Below are 20,408 nucleotides of genomic sequence, written 5' to 3'. Positions count from 1 at the left end.
ACAGAACAAATATTCATCTGTAGTTTTATATAAGCATGCACACCTATGTTTATGAAGAAACAGATGATTGGTGCATATGTAACAGTACTCTTCTTGCGTTGTGTACAATCAATCATTGACAAGAACTCCAACTTGTAGCACCAGCCATGGAGCTTAATTCTGATAGAAACAGCACTAAATTGCACGTCATGCAATGCACAGCTCACCATCCAACTCTGCACTCACACACTGTACAAAATATAAGAACCCCCCCACCAGACACAGTAAGTTGCTAGCTAGTATTAGCTGGAATTCTCTACAACAAAATGCGTAACAAATATGCACCAAAATCTTATGTGTGGTGTTCTCATAACATTTGCAAACAAATTGATATATTGTACATTTAAATCATCACTAGGAAGGATAAAAATCACTTTTGACGTAGTGCTTTGCAACCAACAACTTACCACTGGTTTGGTTCTTGTTCACTGGGACGATTCTAACTGAAACATCCTCCCTCGTAAATAAGCTACGCAAACCAGCCAATAAGATGCCATGTTGAGTAGGTGAAGGCAAGACAAAACTAAAACCAAAAACCCATTGGCTCAACAATAAAGTGGAAAGGGGAATCACCAATATAACCCTGTTACACATAAGCATACCTTGTCACGGACATAAAAGCCACTCAGGTCCTCACTGAATAGGTAGGGCAAGAGCAGGATCGCTGCTGTGGTCTCCAGTCCTAGTAAAGAAGAGCGATTATCTTACTACACTTGCTAATTTTATTACAAAATACATTAGAGAAAGGAAGAAATAAGAGCAAATACTTCTTCTGTATTGTCCTTCAGGGACTGTCAAAATAGCAGGATGATGTCCTCACCCCTGCCTTGCCTCTCTACCTCTGCTAGTCCTTGAAATATAATTTTATCAATATCCATTCCATGGACTTGATTCATTTCTGACAAGATCTGAAAATATAATTTGCACACATTTGTATGCTAATAGATTTCAGTTTGCATTGATTGCTATGTGGGTTAAATGCACACTTCAAATGCAGCTGTCCTACAACATATCTGTACCTTCTTCTTGATCTCAATTCCACTGTGTCCATGTTCTGTCCTATAAGAATTTCAAAGGAAGAGAAAATGTGTCAAAGAATAGTCTTACAAGCGTTAAAAGATATATATATATTAAATAAATATTGTACATGTAACGTTTCCAAAATGGGATAGTTATGTACATGTAACGTTTCCAAAATGGGATAGTATTGTCCATGTAACGTTTCCAAAATGGGATAGTATTGTCCATGTAACGTTTCCAAGATGGGATAGTATTGTCCATGTAACGTTTCCAAAATGGGATAGTATTTCACATGTAACATTTCCTAAATGGGATAGTATTGTACATGTAACGTTTCTAAAATGGGATAGTATTGTGCATGTAACGTTTCCAAAATGGGATAGTATTGTCCATGTAACGTTTCGAAAAATGGGATAGTATTGTGCATGTAACGTTTCCAAAATGGGATAGTATTGTCCATGTAACGTTTCCAAAATGGGATAGTATTGTCCATGTAACGTTTCCAAAATGGGATAGTTTTGTACATGTAACGTTTCCAAAATGGGATAGTATTGTACATGTAATGTTTCCAAAATGGGATAGTATTGTACATGTAATGTTTCCAAAATGGGATAGTATTGTACATGTAACGTTATGCCCCCTTGGGAGTTAATAGTATTGCATGCTGTAGCAGTTTATATAAAGAGGAAGACCTCCATTGATGATTCAGGTCGTTGTAACATCTTGTCTGGACAGGTCACCGTCCTTAGTTAGTTACTTAATTAGTTAACGTCTATATTTACGTTCATTAGCTATAGTAATGTTATGGAAGCTATTCACAGAAAAACAGAATTGTCTTCGTTATTCATTAGTATGTTATATTATTATATAAATTATTTCAATACATATTCAGAACCAAACATCAACCCAACTTAACCTTTTTAACTGTTGTCTCATCCAAACTTGGCCACCAGCGTTTTCAGTTGTAAATGCGAGGTTCCCGGAAGAAGTCCAGCAACAACGGAGGTTCCTCGATGATCCCACCTTCTAACAAGTTCTTTAAAGAACCTTTTGGGGCCGTTTTTCATTGCCAAGAACCGTACGGTTCTTAGGGGATCTGAGAACAACTCCAGTTGAACCCTTCATTTTTTGAGTGTAGTCGGCTCTATTTACTCTCAGATTGAAACATGCTGATTAGCATCAACGATCAAGTCAGCTGCTGCTGCTCCAATACAGTATGAAGTGAGGCGGTGAACTGATGTTGAACTGGGTAGTTAATCAATGGTTCTGTACATTGAAATGGAATGTTACCTTACAGTGAAATGCTTACTTACAATCCCCTAACTAACAATGCAGTTTAAAAAAAAGTAGAAATAAGAATAAGAAATAAAAGGAACAAGTAGAGTCAATGTACGGGGTAATTGAGGTAATATGTACATGTAGGTAGAGTTATTAAAGTGACTATGCATAGATGATAACAGAGACTGGGGGGGGGGGATTCCTCTGACACCGCCTGGTATAGGTCCTGGATGGCAGGAAGCTTGGCCCATTCGCACTATCCTCTGTAGTGCCTTGCGGTCAGAGGCCGAGCAGTTGGAAATTGAAGCTCTCAACCTGCTCCACTACAGCCCTGTCGATGAGAATGTGGGCGTGCTCGGGCTTCCTTTTCCTGTAGTCCACAATCATCTTCTTTGTCTTGATCACATTGAGGGATAGGTTGTTTTCCTTGGCACCACACGGCCAGGTCTCTGACCTCCTCCCTATAGGCTGTTTCCTCGTTGTTCAGGTATTTTGGGGGGTGCATGCTATCAGATAATAGCGTCTCATGCTTTCGCCGAAAAGCATTTTACAAATCTGACATGTTGGCTAGATTCACAACAAGTGTAGCTTTAATTGAGTACCTTGCATGTGTGTTTTAATGAAAGTTTGAGTTTTATCGAGTACTACGAGTGGCGCTCTGAAATTTCCTGTGCAGGAAACAAAAATTCGCAACATCCGTAACAGGTTAATGAACTACTAAAATAGTGATTTTGTCAGACAGCATAGACAGCAGCTCTACACTTTATTGACTGACTGATCCATTCATCCTTCCATCCCTCCTCAGCCTTCCTCTCCTCTGAAGACCCAGTGAGGGTGGAGCTCAGTCAGAGAGCTGTTGAGGGACTGGTTATGAAGAACACTTCTACAGCCAGAGAGGTGAGAGGTCACACATGGTTTAGATGATCATCCATGTTAATTTACATTAGTGCAAATTGTCCACTGATATTGGTGTAATTTCCCACCCCTTTTGGCTATATGAAAGTACATTTCCCCTCAGGCACACACATTTGTTCTTTGATATTTTGAAGGTAATTTGTGTAGAATGTACTTTCCCCCACTGATTCACCCCATCTCTTTACATTGCTTATGCATATTCAGTGGCCTGGCTCAAATTCCAAACACAATGCCCATCCTGGCAGATCTAAACTTAATGCGATCACATTGTGACTTTAGTGCATCCAGACCTAATACAGCTTGGAGTGATCAGATGACAGAAGTCACATTTAGGTGCCAGGTGTAACTTAGGCCATAGATGCTCCATATCCATTACTTTGAGTGTTTTATATAATATGACTAAATGTGTTTCTGTGTTGCAGGGACAGTCAAGAAATGGAACAGCAAGACCACAAAACATGACATAAGCAGAGCTGTGGGAGACCACCTCAAGCCCCTGGTAGAGCCGGGGGTGGTGTTTACCACTCCACCACGCCTTCAGCAGGCTTGAAAAGTGGGATTGATACTGTTTTTCATACTAAGATGGACAAAGAGTCTGTTGATTGGTCAGTCATTGGGTTAATTTGTTTAGCAACATGTTCAAATCAAGATTTATTTATACAGCACATTTCAGACATGGATGCAACACAATGGCTTCACAGGAAAAAATAAAGAAAATTAAAAAAAGAACTGAAAGACTAATGAGCATTGAAAGGAAATGCCATTGATTAAAATATTAACAATAGGATGCTATATCCAACCCAAAATATAACTTGTTTTTTAGGAGAGGCTCTAAAAGACACTACGGGGGCATCAACTGAAAATTGACTGGTAACATCAACTGGGACCTAAATGAGACTAAAAAACAATAATAACTTAAAGACTAATGAGCATGCTAAGGAAATGCCATTGATTAAAATATTAAATTATCCAACCAAATTACAAGCTTGTTTTGTAGGAGGGGTTCTGATAGACACTATGGGGGTGTCCACTGAAAGTTGACTAGTAACAACAACTGGGACCTAAAAGACACCCACCATGAGACCCACTAAATCTGCCCAAGAAGAGTCAAACAAAAGAAAAACCCACACCAAACTTAAAGACAGGAAGCAAACCAAAAAGGTGGAGCAACTAAAAGGAGTTGACTCTCCACATCTATTAAGACAACTGGAGCACTGAGCCAGACACTCTTAAATAGAACCTGGACCAGCTCAGGTGAAACACCTTCACACTAACGAGATGGACAAGCCAGCACAGGTGTAACACATACTGACTAACGAGGTGACACCAGTCAGTGCATCCTACGTGCTAAAGTCCTACCTCAAAACATAAATGGAAAAACCAAAGCCTGTAACACCTTCCCCTTTAAGACAACAAATATTTCCTATATTTGTTGGACAAGTTTGCTCACCACCAACAGAAAACAACTTCCATTTCACATTATTATCAACTACAATGATTCACCAATATAAACATGGTGTCTACTTGCTGTCAACAACTAAAAACAAGAAAAAACACGTATTTCTAAATAATAAAATACAATCGTATCATTATTTTCTCCTTTTTCTTTCTATAGAATCCTAAAACTCTTCTAGAACTCTCTAGCTTCTAGAACTCTTGTCTTCCTAAAACTCACTAGCTTCTAGAACTCTCGTCCCCTTGGAACGAGCCCAAACAAAACTCAAATCAAATTGTATTAGTTACATGCGCTGAATACATGTGTAGACCTTACAGTGAAATGCTTACTTACGAGCCCCTAACCAACAGTGCAGTTAAAAAAAAAAAAATTGGACTGCCGACTCGTGAGACAATCAGCAAGCAAGTTGACCTTACCACAGACATGTCTGATTTCAAGAGGAAACTCCTGCGATATCCGTAGTAACTTTCCACCTCACTGTGGAGCTTCTCTCTTTTTTCAGGGTTCACTCGATAGGCATGTTGTTGGATCTGGGCCCAGTCCCCAATGTCATGCTCTAGTTCATTTGGGTTGGCACATCTGAGAATGTTATCTTGCTTTTAGACTATCAGGGATCAATGTCAATATAATTGTACCCAACAATTGTCAGTTGGTTGCATAAATAATTATTACTAAATGTTACATGAATTGTAAATATGAAATATCAAAACCAAATGTACACCCCTTTGTTAATATGTATTGGCAATAATTAACTTAGTGGTGAGGCATGGAATAATAAAATGTATCTTTTGTCAGGCTGGATGTTTGAAATGTGACTAGGTGATTTGAGACATGCTTCTTCAGTAGTGGAATAAAGACAGTTAGCACTTGGATGTTGTAAAGAAATAATGGAGTGATGTAAGATTGTTAATAAAATTCATTATAGACCAATTGATTATACTGCATCCATGTGTATAGGCTGCAAGTACATTGAAATTAAGTTGTTTTCAAATCATTGAAAAAACGACCCGAAAATACATATTTTCAACTTTCATTTTCAACTTACAACCGAACAGAAATTGGACGTCGGGCATAGTCTTCTTTTCAATGTCTTTTGAATTACATTTTGGTAGGTGAGAATTGCGCAATGTCAAAACATAGTTTTAATGTGTCCAAATCAATAACCAATATGCAGAAACAGTTTGGGATATATTGAAAACCTAAACATTGAAGAGTTGCATTTTGATTCAAGTGGGTAACCAATGTGGTAAATGTAACACAACTCTATTTTTGTTAGTCACATTTTGTTGAATCTCATAAATAGTACTCTTTCAATTAAGAAGCCTGGATTTTTCCCCTGAGACTAAAATCAATTGAACATTGGGCAAATGTTTATGGTTCTACATTCTGACATTCATTAAAATACTCCTACAATGTTAATACATTCTATATTGTGACATTATTAAAATACTTCCACAATATTAAAAACATTCTACATTGTGACATTATTTCATTGATATCATGAAACAATTACTTCATGTATCATGAAACAACTACTTCATGTATTTTCTGATGTTTAATCAGAGATCTTTTATCAGAGTATCTCTTCCCACATTGATCACAACACGGATTCTCTCCTGTGTGTGTTCTTTGGTGAACTATCAGGCTGTTTAGCTGAGTAAAACTCTTCCTACATTGATCGCAGCCAAAAGGTTTCTCTCCAGTGTGTATTCTCTGGTGTGATTTCAGGGATTGTAGCCAAATAAAACTCTTCCCACAGTGATCACAGCCAAAAGATTTCTCTCCAGTGTGTATTCTCTGGTGTATAGTTAAATAGCTAGATGTAGAAAAACTCTTCCCACATTGATCACAGCTATACGGTTTCTCTCCTGTGTGTGTTCTCTGGTGTACTATCAGGTTGTTTAGCTGAGTAAAACTCTTCTCACATTGATCACAGCCGTAAGGTTTCTCTCCAGTGTGTATTCTCTGGTGTGTTTTCAGGGTTTGCAGCCAAATAAAACTCTTCTCACATTGATCACAGCCAAAAGGTTTCTCTCCAGTGTGTATTCTCTGGTGTGATTTCAGGGTTTTTAGCTGAGAAAAACTCTTCCCACATTGATCACAGCCAAAAGGTTTCTCTCCAGTGTGTATTCTCTGGTGTGTTTTCAGGGTTTTTAGCTGAGAAAAACTCTTCCCACATTGATCACAGCCGTAAGGTTTCTCTCCAGTGTGAATTCTTTGATGTATTTTAAGGTCTGGTGAAGAGTTTAATATTTTCCCACAGTCAGAGCAGCAATGAGATTTCTTCTCTGTGGGTCTCTGCTGGTGTTTCTTGAGGAGTTCTGATCTGAAGAGACTCTTCTCTGCCTCGTCAGAATCATGATGTTGTTGAGCCTCCCAAGAGGATCCACGATAGTCCCGTGTCTCTCCTGTGTGAACGACAAAGTCAGACAGATGGTTAAAGGCCCACAACAGCAGAAATCCACTGTTTAGTTCTACAACAATTGACGTCTGTTAAATTTTCCAATGAAGACAGTCAAGTTAGCAACAATAGTCATATTTTGTCTTGATTTCACAATAGTAGTAACATCGATGATTATGGGTTGAAATTAGTTATTCATGTTGTTGAAACTCTAAGCAGTATGCCAGATGACTTTTGGTTTCCAATATAGGCCACTTTCTGTGTTTGCTAAAATTGTGGCATGAGGGCAAAGTACACACAATTTGGTTGCAGAAACTCCTCCCTGCTAATGAGGAAACCGCTAGTTATGGCTGTAGTATATCTGCTAATGAGGAAACCACTAGTTATGGATGTAGTATATCTGCTAATGAGGAAACCACTAGTTATGGATGTAGTATATCTGCTAATGAGGAAACCACTAGTTATGGATGTAGTATATCTGCTAATGAGGAAACCACTAGTTATGGATGTAGTATATCTGGTAATGAGGAAACCACTATTTATGGATTTAGTATATCTGTTTGGAGCAAAAATGGTGAGCGAAGATTTTAAATTTTCACAATGTATTCTGAATATTACAGTGCACTATCAGCACAAGATCAGGAGTGCTACTCACATTAAGGAGTGAAACTCACATTAAGCTCTGTATCTATTCACTAGTTCACCACCGTGGGGGAAAACTCAGGGGAGTTCTCATAGGCTGACATCAAATATAGCCTCCATTTCCAGGTTGCTTATGAGCTAAGTATCTCTGTGTCCAAACAGACTAACGAGACCCTACTGTAAATCAAGCAGACAATAACACATTATAAACATCAATTTGTTAGGGATGTTGGATCCAACGTGGAGCACGGCCTAACTGTCTTTACCAGAGTAATGAATGAAGAAGCACTTTGGTTGTTGTTGCATGTCGTGATGTTTGTCATGTGACTGTCATTCAGAAAATGATTTCCTGGATCAGGTGATGATAGTTGAACATGTGACTGTAACTAAACAGCGACAGTATTAAGAATGTCTAATTATTGAAGAACCGCGTTAATGACAGTATCCATTTGGGTGTTGTCTATAAAGTTAAGGTGACTCTCGGTTAGAACCATTGGATTTAGCAAACTCTGAAATTATAAATAAACTGTTTTCCCAGCGTAACATAAATAGCCACTAAATGTTACATAGTTCGAGAGCATTTTTTAACTTAGAAATTGCACTGTTGGTTAGAGCCTGTAAGTCAGCATTTTAATGTAAGGTTTACCTACATCTGTTGTATTTGGGGCACGTGACAAATACATTTGGATTTGATAGAAGTAGGACTAGTCTACCTGGCCTGCGCGCAAATGTAGGCCTATAAATGTGCCCATTTGGGGATGTCTGATAGTATTTATGATTGTCTTAACGCACCACCACTAATGAGTTGTGGAGTTTCTCAAAGTAATTTTTCTTCACCTCAAACAGCAAGTAAACAAAGTCTAATCAAAATCAATTGCGAATGACAATAGTTCCTCAAAGTATTTTCATAAAATATTGCCCTTTCGATACCACTCGGCATAAAAGGGAAAGATGTAACGATGCTCTGATCCAGTGGAAATATCATAAAATACCCGATTACTTCTTATTCCTTGCACAAATAGCCGACAGCTGTGTCTGTCCCAAACTCACTGGCGCGGGGAACTATACCAGAATATTTTATACAATGTTGCAAGCTCGCTATCTTGAGTTTTGGGCTGACCCAGTTGATAGTTGATATAATGTTTCAAGTTCGTTGTAGAAAGGCCATGTGCAGCAAATGTGAAATATTTATTTTTATCAGGATATTTTCTACCTGCAGGCTGCAATGTTTTTATTTGTTGGCTTTATGTAGGCTATTTTTACATAGTTGGCAATGGCAATAAAAGTTACTTTTAGATTTGTATAATTTTCATTTAGATAGAATGTAGCTTAATCACAAACAATGATTTTGAGATACTATTATAAATTAATAAATCTGTTCCACGGAAATGTACCTATGAAAATCGTAACGGGTTGGTAGAAATGGTAAGTTAACTTGGCACTCCAAGTGGAAAATGTTGCCGACCGCTGGTGTAGCCCATTACCAGAAACTTCATGATCACAACAGCAGAATCTTTCCCCATCTGGTTAGGTTATCTTGAGCTCTGGCTCCCGAGTCATTTTTATGTCTTAATTATTTAATCAAACAGCCTGCTTAAAGCATCAGACCAGTTCAGTACATATAGTTGAGTTTTTGGGGATGTGTCTATAAATGAAAAAAATCACGTTATAACATGTCAACCATTTGTTTGGTAGAAAGAACAGGCGACTCTTGGTTGACCAAGATTTACTTTAGGTGGGTACACTAGAAGATGATTTTGGGGCAACGCAGTTGGGACATGAGCCCGATCTAACATCACTGGAGAGACCTGAAAATAGCTGTGCAGTAATGTTTCCCATCCAACCTGACAGAGCTAGAGAGGATCTGCAGAGAAGGATGGGAGAAACTCCCCAAATGCAGGTGTGCCAATAAATCAGTTAAATGAAAGAGGGAAAATAATATTTTTTATCAATTTTAGAATAAGGCTTTAAAGTAACAAAATGTGGAAAAAGTCAAGGGGTCTGAATACTTTCCGAATGCACTGTATACAGCAACACCTCCCCCATCATTCCTGTATTTTCTGTAGATGTTATATCCCTGTATTGCTACTGCTGTATCAAAGGAATTATCTCAGTGAGTTTCAGAGATGAACAGTAGAGTGCATTCCAAATTCAATAGGCAGGCAAGTAAACAAAAACGTTTTCAAATAAAAACTATTCCAGAAAATGTCAAAGCGTATATAACGCCCGTCCAAGAGACTGTCGACCAATCACGTTCATATTGTCATGCTGTGACACGCAGTTCCTGAACTATTTCTCACTAAATCCCTTTTTAAAGTCAGGGTATGAGTCGAGAAACATGCCTATTTTACTTGAAAGTATGTAATGTTACGATTGCAAAGCTACACAATATTACAGAGAACAAGTGAATTATCTCACATCTCTGAAAATATTTGTAATGTTGTGCTTCTTGTTCACAGAGGGTAATTCATGCCAATGTTATTTTCTTTAAGCTGTTAATACGAATCGAAAGGAGTTTCCAATATCCTAATTTCTTAAAGTATATCTGGTGATAGCAAGTGATAGTGATACACAAGCTAGGTCTATTTGAAACATTGCCATCCCATGGTAGCATTTACCAGCCACCAGGTTCAGAAGCTTTAAAACCACAAAAAAATATATTATATTTTTGCCCAAAATTAAGATTTAAATTATTCAAAATGAACATAATTCATGCTGGTTATTATTTTAGCCTATTTTTGTTTTGGAGTCAAAGATAGTTTTGGAATAGTTTTCATTTTTCAAACAGGTTTGTTATTTTATTTCAGTTTACAAAATAGTTTCCCCCTAATTACAATTTCTATAATAAGCATGGAGGTTTCCCCTAACAACCCAGTCATAGGTACTGGCGACAAAGCGCCTCGTAACCTAGCTGGGAATGGGACAGAAGGAACCCTTCTGTGGTAACAGACAGGTGCGATTTGAAATCAAATCTAATTCCCAGGAATGGGGTTCATATGAACCACAGAGACCATGTGTGGAATAATAACATGACCGTGTCCAACCCTGCTTCTTCCCTTGACTCCACTACCAGCCACCAATCTCCAACAGGGCCCTTAACCTGTATCACTAGACACCTCATAGTGAGCTACAGGTAGGAATCAGCAATGAATCCCAATAATGAGACACCTCAGGGGAGGGGTGTCAGAAACATAAAAAAAAATATATATATATATATATATATATATATATATATATAGTGTTTTATGACAAACCGTTTTTTACTAATCCGTCAAGACCCCAACTTAGACTTTACCGTGAAATGCTTTACTTACAAGCCATTAAACAACAGTGCAGTTCAAGAAAAATAAATTATTTACCAAGTAGATTAAAATAAAAAGTAATAATAAAAAGTAACACAATGAGAATAACTATAACGAGGCTATATACAGGGGGCACCGGTACCGAGTCAGTGTGCGGGGGTTACAGGCTAGTTGAGGTAATCTGTACATGAAGGTGGGGGCGTAGTGACTATGCATAGGTAATAAACAACCAGCGAGTAGCAGCAGTGCAACGAAGGGGGAGGGGGTCAATGTAAATTGTCTAGTGGCGATTTTATGAATTGTTCAGAAGTCTTATGGCTTGGGGTAGAAGCTGTTGAGGAGTCTTTTGGTCCTAGACTTGGCGCTCCAGTACCGCTTTCCATGCGGTAGCAGAGAAAATAGTTTAAAACTTGGGTGACTGGAGTCTCTGACAATTTTGTGGGCTTTCCTCTGAATCCGCCTATTATATAGGTCCTGGATGGCTGGACAGGAAGCTTGGCCACAGTGATGTACTGGGCCGTTCGCACTACCCTCTGTAGTACCTTACGGTCAGATGCCGAGCAGTTGCCATACCAGGCATTGATGCAACCGGTCAGGATGCTCTCGATGGTGCAGCTGTATTAACTATTGAGGATCTGGTGACCCATGTCAAATTTTTTCAGTCTCCTGAGGGGGATAAGGTTTTGTTGTGCCCTCTTCACGACTGTCTTGGTATATACCCACGTGGGTGACTGACAAACATTGGAATAAAAAAGCTTATATTTTGGGTCCTGATGGGGTACGGCAGTCGAACTAAGCTCATGATGCATTTAAAAGTGAATTCTTAAAGAAAACATGGGTATTATTAATGTATCAGTCCCAAAATGGATGTAACAACTACTGATTGCCCCTTTAAGAGAACATATTGGGCTAATCTAATAGAATATATTGAGGAATACAGTATTTTAGGCATTGTCATTGGATGCATTTGATCAATTGTTAACGTTTTGTTGATGGTCCACTCGTGATGTTCTACACGTTACAGTGTAGCTTCAGCCATTCCTACAGAACAACATTAAAGTGTAGAACCCCTGTACTGCATATTGGTTCAACGACTGCAGAGACCGTACTTACTGGTGTTAAACAGATCTCCAACCTCCTCTTCCTCATCCAATGTGACAGACATCTCCCCCTCCTCCCCTTTCACTCCAAAAACTGAATCCTCCTCTTTATCTTCCTCTTCTTCTTTTACTGTAATATCCTCCTCTTTCACTCTGAACGCGTCTTCCTCTTCTTTCACTGAAACATCTTTCTCTTCTTCTTTCACGGTAACAGCCTCACCCTCTACTTGTTTTTGTAGTGTGACATCTTTCTCTTCCTCCTCCTCTTTCACGAGAGCTTCTTTCTCAGTCCAGCAGACGACCTCCTCTTTAGCAGGAGGAGAGTAGCTTAGTGAACTCATGGTCGGAGATGTTAGCTATCTAGCATTAGAGAGTAGCCTAGATCTAAGCTAACTTAACAAACCAGCTAGCTGACAAACAACGTAAATATATAATTAAATGGGCCAACAAGTACATACAACAGAAGTGTGTTTAATACACATCGACTAATATACACCAAAACAGTGTAAATAACGTGAATGTTGTAGCTATGTTTGCTAGAAAGCTACCGAGGTGTCTGAATAGCTGTTGTTATTGAAGGAGCGACCCGTCCACTAGATTATACGTCACCCTGGCAGCATCGCCTGAACCGAAAAGGCGCACATCGCCATCTGCTGACTGGAGTGGGCAACGCAGGAAACTAAATTAGATTTTTCATTTATTTCATAAAAGTTTAATATTATATTAATATTATATTAAACAGAGACCTGAATGAAACCTCCACATAATAAAACTAATATATAATTAATATATAATAAAAGAGCAGAACTGGTCATCACAGAGTGGCTGTAGTGCTTTGTAGACTGGGTAAATCCATTTGAATTCAATACATTTTTGACAGCGTCCCTTTTGATTTAAAAAAAGCTTTCCTTACATGTTTACCGAAGGAAGAAGTGATAAGAAAGTGACTTCATGTAACTGAATGTAAAAACGTTCATGAGATATACAGTACCAGTCAAAAGTTTGGACACACCTACTCATTCATGGGTTTTTCTTGATTTTTACTATTTTCTACATTGTAGAATAATAGTGAAGACATGAAACTATGACATAACACATATGGAATCATGTACTAACCATGTAGTAATCATGTAGTAATCATGTAGTAAAACGTGGTAAACAAATCAAAATATATTTTAGATTCTTCAAAGTAGCCACCCTTTGCCTTGATGACAGCTTTGCACACTCTTTGCATTCTCTCAACCAGCTTCACCTGGAATGCTTTTCCAACAATCTTGAAGGAGTCCTCACATATGCTGAGCAGAAATAAACACAACAAGGTCAAAATCATGTTTGACGCACTTTGAATGTACTTTTTTTGCAGTACAGTTTAAAACTAGATGAAGGAACACTGTGGACAATATACAGCAAGTTGCAACATTGAAATACAGAAATTAACACTTTTCCATAAACAAGGTCTAAATTGTGTTTGATGCACTCTGGATGTACATTTTTTCGTAGATCTGTTTAAACTAGATGATAGGAACACTGTGGACAATTTTCAGCATGTTGCAACATTGAAATACAGAAATGAACACTTTTCCATAAACAAGGTCTAAATCGTGTTTGATGCACTCGATGTACATTTTTCTGTAGATCTGTTTAAACTAGAGGACAGGAACACCGTGGACAAGTTTCAGCAAGTTGCAACATTGAAATATATAAATTAACACTTTTCCATAAACAAGGTCTAAATCATGTTTGATGCACTCTGTTAGTAAATATTTTTTCAGTACTGTTTAATCTAGATGATAGGAACACTGTGGACAAGTTTGAGCAAGTTGCACACTTTTCCGTAAATAAGGTCTAATTCATGTTTGATGAACACTGTAAGTACATTTTTTTGCATGACTGTTTCAACTAGATGATAGGAACACTGTGCACAAGTTTCAGCAAGTTGCAACATTGAAATACAGAAATATTTTTTTTTCCATAAACAAGGTCTAAATCGTGTTTGATGCACTCTGGATGTACATTTTTTTTACATGACTGTTTGAACTAGATGATAGGAACACTGTGGACAATTTTCAGCAAGTTGCAACATTGAAATACAGAAATAAACACTTTTCCATATTCGAGGCCGAAACTTGAGTGAGCATAGGTTTGGCATAATGGGCAGATGGCCCCGAACAAGATGGCGTGTAGGCCTCAACAGTTTTTGAGTTATGGCCATTTTTCTGGGATTAAAGGTCCAAAATGAAAATAGAGCAACAATTTTTCCGCTTCACGTCAAAGTAAAGGAACCTACGGTGTCAATTAAGAGAAATCGTACAATGTCAAATTGGTGAAGGGTTAAAAAGGTCACATCTTTCCAAAACTTCATATGTGTGATTAGGCAACCGTCATGAACTGTAAGTCAGTCATTTCTCCCAACAGATGTCAAAGAAAAGCTCACACACACACACACACACACACACACACACACACACACACACACACACACACACACACACACACACACACACACACACACACACACACACACACACACACACACACACACACACACACAGGATGGAGTGACAAAGTGCGGTGCTTAAAGACACACAGAGCCTGCAATGGCATTCCCATAATCTCTAGGCTGTGCCGAGTTCAATGAGATGCCCACAGCGACCATGAGAAAAAGTAGGCCCAAAATGAAGCCTGGCCCTAAATTTCATTTGCTTTTGGGTGACAGTGAGAGAACCGTTAGGGTGAGAAGCACAATTCGACCTCATGTTTGTTCCTGAGGTCCTCCGGATCTGTGCAAGCCTATTGTTATTTTTCGTCACTACCTCACCAAGTCGGGAGTGGGTAATTTGTGCGCCTGCTGCCTTCCTTGGATATGGTAGCCGTTTCTCACGCTCCCTCTCCGGAATTTAACCCTGATTCCCCGTTACCCGTGGTCACCTTGGTAGGCACAGAAAGTACCATCAAAAGTTGATAGGGCAGACATCACTAGCCACTTTAAACAATGCTACTTAATATAATGTTTACATACCCTACATTATTTATCTCATATGTATACGTATACACTGTACTCTATATCATCTACTGCATCTTTATGCAATACATGTATCACTAGCCACTTTAAACTATGCCTCTTTGTTTACATACTCATCTCGTAGAACCAGGAACAGATATAGCCCGTGGTTCTCCCCAGACCTGACTGCCCTTAACCAACACAAAAATATCCTATGGCGTTCTGCATTAGCATCGAACAGCCCCCGTGATATGCAGCTGTTCAGGGAAGCTAGAAACCATTATACACAGGCAGTTAGAAAAGCCAAGGCTAGCTTTTTCAAGCAGAAATTTGCTTCCTGCAACACTAACTCAAAAAAGTTCTGGGACACTGTAAAGTCCATGGAGAATAAGAACACCTCCTCCCAGCTGCCCACTGCACTGAAGATAGGAAACACTGTCACCACTGATAAATACACCATAATTGAGAATTTCAATAAGCATTTTTCTACGGCTGGCCATGCTTTCCACCTGGCTACTCCTACCCCGGTCAACAGCACTGCACCCCCCACAGCAACTCGCCCAAGCCTTCCCCATTTCTCCTTCTCCCAAATCCGTTCAGCTGATGTTCTGAAAGAGCTGCAAAATCAGGACCCCTACAAATCAGCCGGGCTAGACAATCTGGACCCTTTCTTTTTAAAATGATCTGCCGAAATTGTTGCCACCCCTATTACTAGCCTGTTCAACCTCTCTTTCGTGTCGTCTGAGATTCCCAAAGATTGGAAAGCAGCTGCGGTCATCCCCCTCTTTAAAGGGGGGGACACTCTTGACCCAAACTGCTACAGACCTATATCTATCCTACCATGCCTTTCTAAGGTCTTCGAAAGCCAAGTCAACAAACAGATTACCGACCATTTCGAATCTCACCATACCTTCTCTGCTATGCAATCTGGTTTCAGAGCTGGTCATGGGTGCACCTCAGCCACGCTCAAGGTCCTAAACGATATCTTAACCGCCATCGATAAGAAACATTACTGTGCAGCCGTATTCATTGATCTGGCCAAGGCTTTCGACTCTGTCAATCACCGCATCCTCATCGGCAGACTCGACAGCCTTGGTTTCTCAAATGATTGCCTCGCCTGGTTCACCAACTACTTCTCTGATAGAGTTCAGTGTGTCAAATCGGAGGGTCTGCTGTCCGGACCTCTGGCAGTCTCTATGGGGGTGCCACAGGGTTCAATTCTTGGACCGACTCTCTTCTCTGTATACATCAATGAGGTCGCTCTTGCTGCTGGTGAGTCTCTGATCCACCTCTACACAGACGACACCATTCTGTATACTTCTCGCCCTTCTTTGGACACTGTGTTAACAACCCTCCAGGCAAGCTTCAATGCCATACAACTCTCCTTCCGTGGCCTCCAATTGCTCTTAAATACAAGTAAAACTAAATGCATGCTCTTCAACCGATCTCTACCTGCACCTACCCGCCTGTCCAATATCACTACTCTGGACGGCTCTGACTTAGAATACGTGGACAACTACAAATACTTAGGTGTCTGGTTAGACTGTAAACTCTCCTTCCAGACCCATATCAAACATCTCCAATCCAAAGTTAAATCTAGAATTGGCTTCCTATTTCGCAACAAAGCATCCTTCACTCATGCTGCCAAACATACCCTTGTAAAACTGACCATCCTACCAATCCTCGACTTTGGCGATGTCATTTACAAAATAGCCTCCAATACCCTACTCAACAAATTGGATGCAGTCTATCACAGTGCAATCCGTTTTGTCACCAAAGCCCCATATACTACACACCATTGCGACCTGCACGCTCTCGTTGGCTGGCCCTCGCTTCATACTCGTCGCCAAACCCACTGGCTCCATGTCATCTACAAGACCCTGCTAGGTAAAGTCCCCCCTTATCTCAGCTCGCTGGTCACCATAGCATCTCCCACCTGTAGCACACGCTCCAGCAGGTACATCTCTCTAGTCACACCCAAAACCAATTCTTTCTTTGGCCGCCTCTCCTTCCAGTTCTCTGCTGCCAATGACTGGAACGAACTACAAGAATCTCTGAAACTGGAAACACTTATCTCCCTCACTAGCACCAACTGTCAGAGCAGCTCACAGATTACTGCACCTGTACATAGCCCACCTATAATTTAGCCCAAACAACTACCTCTTTCCCTACTGTATTTAATTAATTAATTTATTTTGCTCCTTTGCACCCCATTATTTTTATTTCTACTTTGCACATTCTTCCATTGCAAATCTACCATTCCAGTATTTTACTTAATATATTGTATTTACTTTGCCACCATGGCCTTTTTTTGCCTCCCTTCTCACCTCATTTGCTCACATCGTATATAGACTTGTTTATACTGTATTATTGACTGTATGTTCGTTTTACTCCATGTGTAACTCTGTGTCGTTGTATCTGTCGAACTGCTTTGCTTTATCTTGGCCAGGTCGCAATTGTAAATGAGAACTTGTTCTCAACTTGCCTACCTGGTTAAATAAAGGTGAAATAAAATAAATAAATAAATATATCTTTATGTACATATTCTTTATCCCTTTACACTTGTGTGTATAAGGTAGTAGTTTTGGAATTGTTAGCTAGATTACTCGTTGGTTATTACTGCATTGTCGGAACTAGCAGCACAAGCATTTCGCTACACTCGCATTAACATCTGCTAACCATGTGTATGTGACAAATAAAATTTGATTTGATTTTGATTTGATTTGTTTTAGCTCTAGAATTGCCACAGTTATCCAAGTAAGGATGGAGCGATCAAAAGAACCATAACTGATTTAATGAGCCATTTGCAGTTTCACTGTACCGGCCGTGTGTACTTAGACTTGCATAGCTTAATCTTTGAGACAAGCATATGCTACTGGCAGGATCAACCAGGTAGCCACTCACAGCATAGAGGTTGTACCTGGGCACACTAAGCAAAGAACAACCAGGGACCGGTCCTATCCCGTTAGGGGAGGAGGCCCTGGTGCAATCCACCGTGCTCCCAGCGGGAGGCCCTGAACTGCCCATGGCCGAATCCACAGGTGCCGGGGCGCCGCTCCAGTGGTCTCTTGTCTAGCTGGAGGGTCGATTCGGAACGCCATTAACTGGGCAACAAGAACCACAACCTTGGCCAGACCACTTGGGTCAGACTACTTGGTTATGTCAACTTTAAAGACAGGGTTTGCGAGTATGTGTCTCTGGCGCCGATGCTTTACGGGATGACCATCACCACATGCATCGTAGCCTGGGTGTGTCACTCCCCATACCGGAACACCAATGTAGGGCCACTGGGTCAGACGGGTCAGCTGGATCTCGCACGAAAGGTGCGCGGCTGGAACGTATCGAAATAGGGGCGGGAGCAATCCACATGGGGCGGGAGGAACCGTCCATCAGAACACCAGCCAAAGGTCAGCCGATAGGGGCCCTCCCAGGTGGAAAACGAATGCAAATCGGTCAGAGGAAATTAAACTGTTTGGACAACAGAGAAGAACCATGGAGACGCATCGTGAACAAAGAGGGGGACTGGACTGGAGAGCTAGCCCTCACCGGGGCTAAACAACCAAGCGGTCACCGAAGGGATGGGCACCTTCATAAGACCAGAACCATTGTCATTGATGACCCAAACCCACAAGGTGATAGCTGGGATAGAGCACCTGCCCAGGACAGAGCTCAATATCCTCCCACCACCAAGCTGGGAAACATGGATCAAAAGATAGGACAAATCGGGCACCGAAGGGGCTGGTCAAACCACTAAATCGGTCGCTGGCGGAAAAGGTCAAAAGTACCGTGGTTCCAAGGGGCTCACATTCCACAAAAGTGTCTGTTTCTCATTTTCTATCCGGGCTGAGCAGTTTGGCACCTCCCCCGTCTCTCTAGGACATGGAACTCTTGTTGTCAAAAAGCAGGTTTCTGATTTCGCGCCGGTACCTGTCTACTGAGTGTGTCATCACCAGACAGGCCTAAATGCCCACATAAGCCATGTCAATCACAGGGTTTTCGTGTGCTGCGCTTTTGGGTGTCAAATTCCGGTACACCAAAACTTTAATAACTCAAAAAGTACACCTCAAATCTGGATGGGTTTTTTTTTGCACGAAAGGGCAAATATAGACGAGCATTTCCATTGAATTAAAACAGTTTTTGTATAAAAATGGATAATAGGAAATCGTTTTGGAAAAAAAGTGCAGGTTACAGGGCACATAGGTTCCTGTGAATGCAAACTTTTTTAAACATGGTGTAATTGTTGCCCATCACGAGAGAGGGTATGAGCCAAAATTTGGGAACTCTAGCCCTTCGGGAAGTATTTTTTATAATTTTTTGAAAATTACAGAAATTGGTCGAAAAACTACGGTCCCACTTTTCACTGGCGTGCACCTGGTGATTGGAGTTCAGCACCTGGTAACCAAAATGAAGGAGATGGGAGTACCCTACTATGGCCCTTTATCAAATGGGGACCGGCCTGAGTGATTTATGGAAGGTTTAAAAAAACAAGTCTAGACATCTCCATTCATCTCCATTCATGTTTTCTGTGCACCTGGTGATTGGATTTCGGCACCTGGTAACCCAAAAGGAAAATGGTTTTAAATGCATTTACCGGAGTTCCTAATCTCTATGCCTGCTATTGGAGCACCCCACTACTGGGAAAAGTCACTGGAGAGCGCCAATGGTCAATTTATGGAGGTTTAAAAAAAAGTTCAGAAAAACGTCCTCACATCTCAAAAAATGCATCTTTTCTGTGCAACTGGTGATTGAACGGGTTACCAGTTGACGATGGGGGGTGGGGTGGCAGCTCCTGGTGCCACCAGGGCTGGACTGGGTGTCCATACACGGGTTAGGGAGACCACATAGGGGGGCTCCACACCCCCACCAAGGTCACCTGGTAACCCAATGTAATTCAATGACAGAGTCACACTTCTCTCTCATTGCACTACGTGCAGCATGTGTATCTGGTGATTGAACTGGTTACCAAGGGAGCTCCATATCTCCATGCCTCTGGTCTTACTCTCTCTACCCTGCCTGTCTGCCCACCTACCTGCCTGCCTGCCCTCTATCTCGGCCTGTCACTTCAGCTCTGTGCACCTGGTAACCCATAACACCCTGGCCATTCAGATCCCCAGGCCTCCATACATTCTCAACCGTGACCAAATGACACACAAAGACAAGGGTGAATTTCAAATAAATGTTCTTTATTTATCAGTGAATCATGGATTGATTTGTCCCTCAATTAGTGACCGCGCCCGGCTGGCGTTATGAGGCA

General features: G+C 40.5%; 1 protein-coding gene across 1 annotated transcript; it reads right to left on the bottom strand.

Annotated features, from left to right (window-relative positions):
- Positions 1–3,170: 3,170 nt before the first annotated feature.
- On the bottom strand, positions 3,171–12,739 carry LOC118964421 (zinc finger protein 664-like). The gene is made up of 2 exons (XM_036975492.1): positions 12,167–12,739; positions 3,171–7,116 (listed from the first exon to the last, which is right to left on the bottom strand). Exons 1-2 carry the CDS (start codon positions 12,492–12,494, stop codon positions 6,230–6,232), a joined length of 1,215 nt encoding a protein of 404 aa, XP_036831387.1. The 5' UTR covers positions 12,495–12,739; the 3' UTR covers positions 3,171–6,229.
- Positions 12,740–20,408: the final 7,669 nt, after the last annotated feature.

The sequence above is a fragment of the Oncorhynchus mykiss genome, chromosome 4 (genome assembly GCF_013265735.2).
Source record: "Oncorhynchus mykiss isolate Arlee chromosome 4, USDA_OmykA_1.1, whole genome shotgun sequence".
Lineage (NCBI taxonomy): Eukaryota > Metazoa > Chordata > Actinopteri > Salmoniformes > Salmonidae > Oncorhynchus > Oncorhynchus mykiss.
This window is presented reverse-complemented; position numbering and strand designations above follow the sequence as displayed.

Coding starts and splice junctions, on each gene's coding strand:
- LOC118964421 (XM_036975492.1), bottom strand. CDS start 12,494: ATGAGTTCACTAAGCTACTCTCCTCCTGCTAAAGAGGAGGTCGTCTGC. Junction 7,117..12,166: donor TGGAGATCTGTTTAACACCA/GTAAGTACGGTC, acceptor TCGTTCACACAG/GAGAGACACGGGACTATCGT.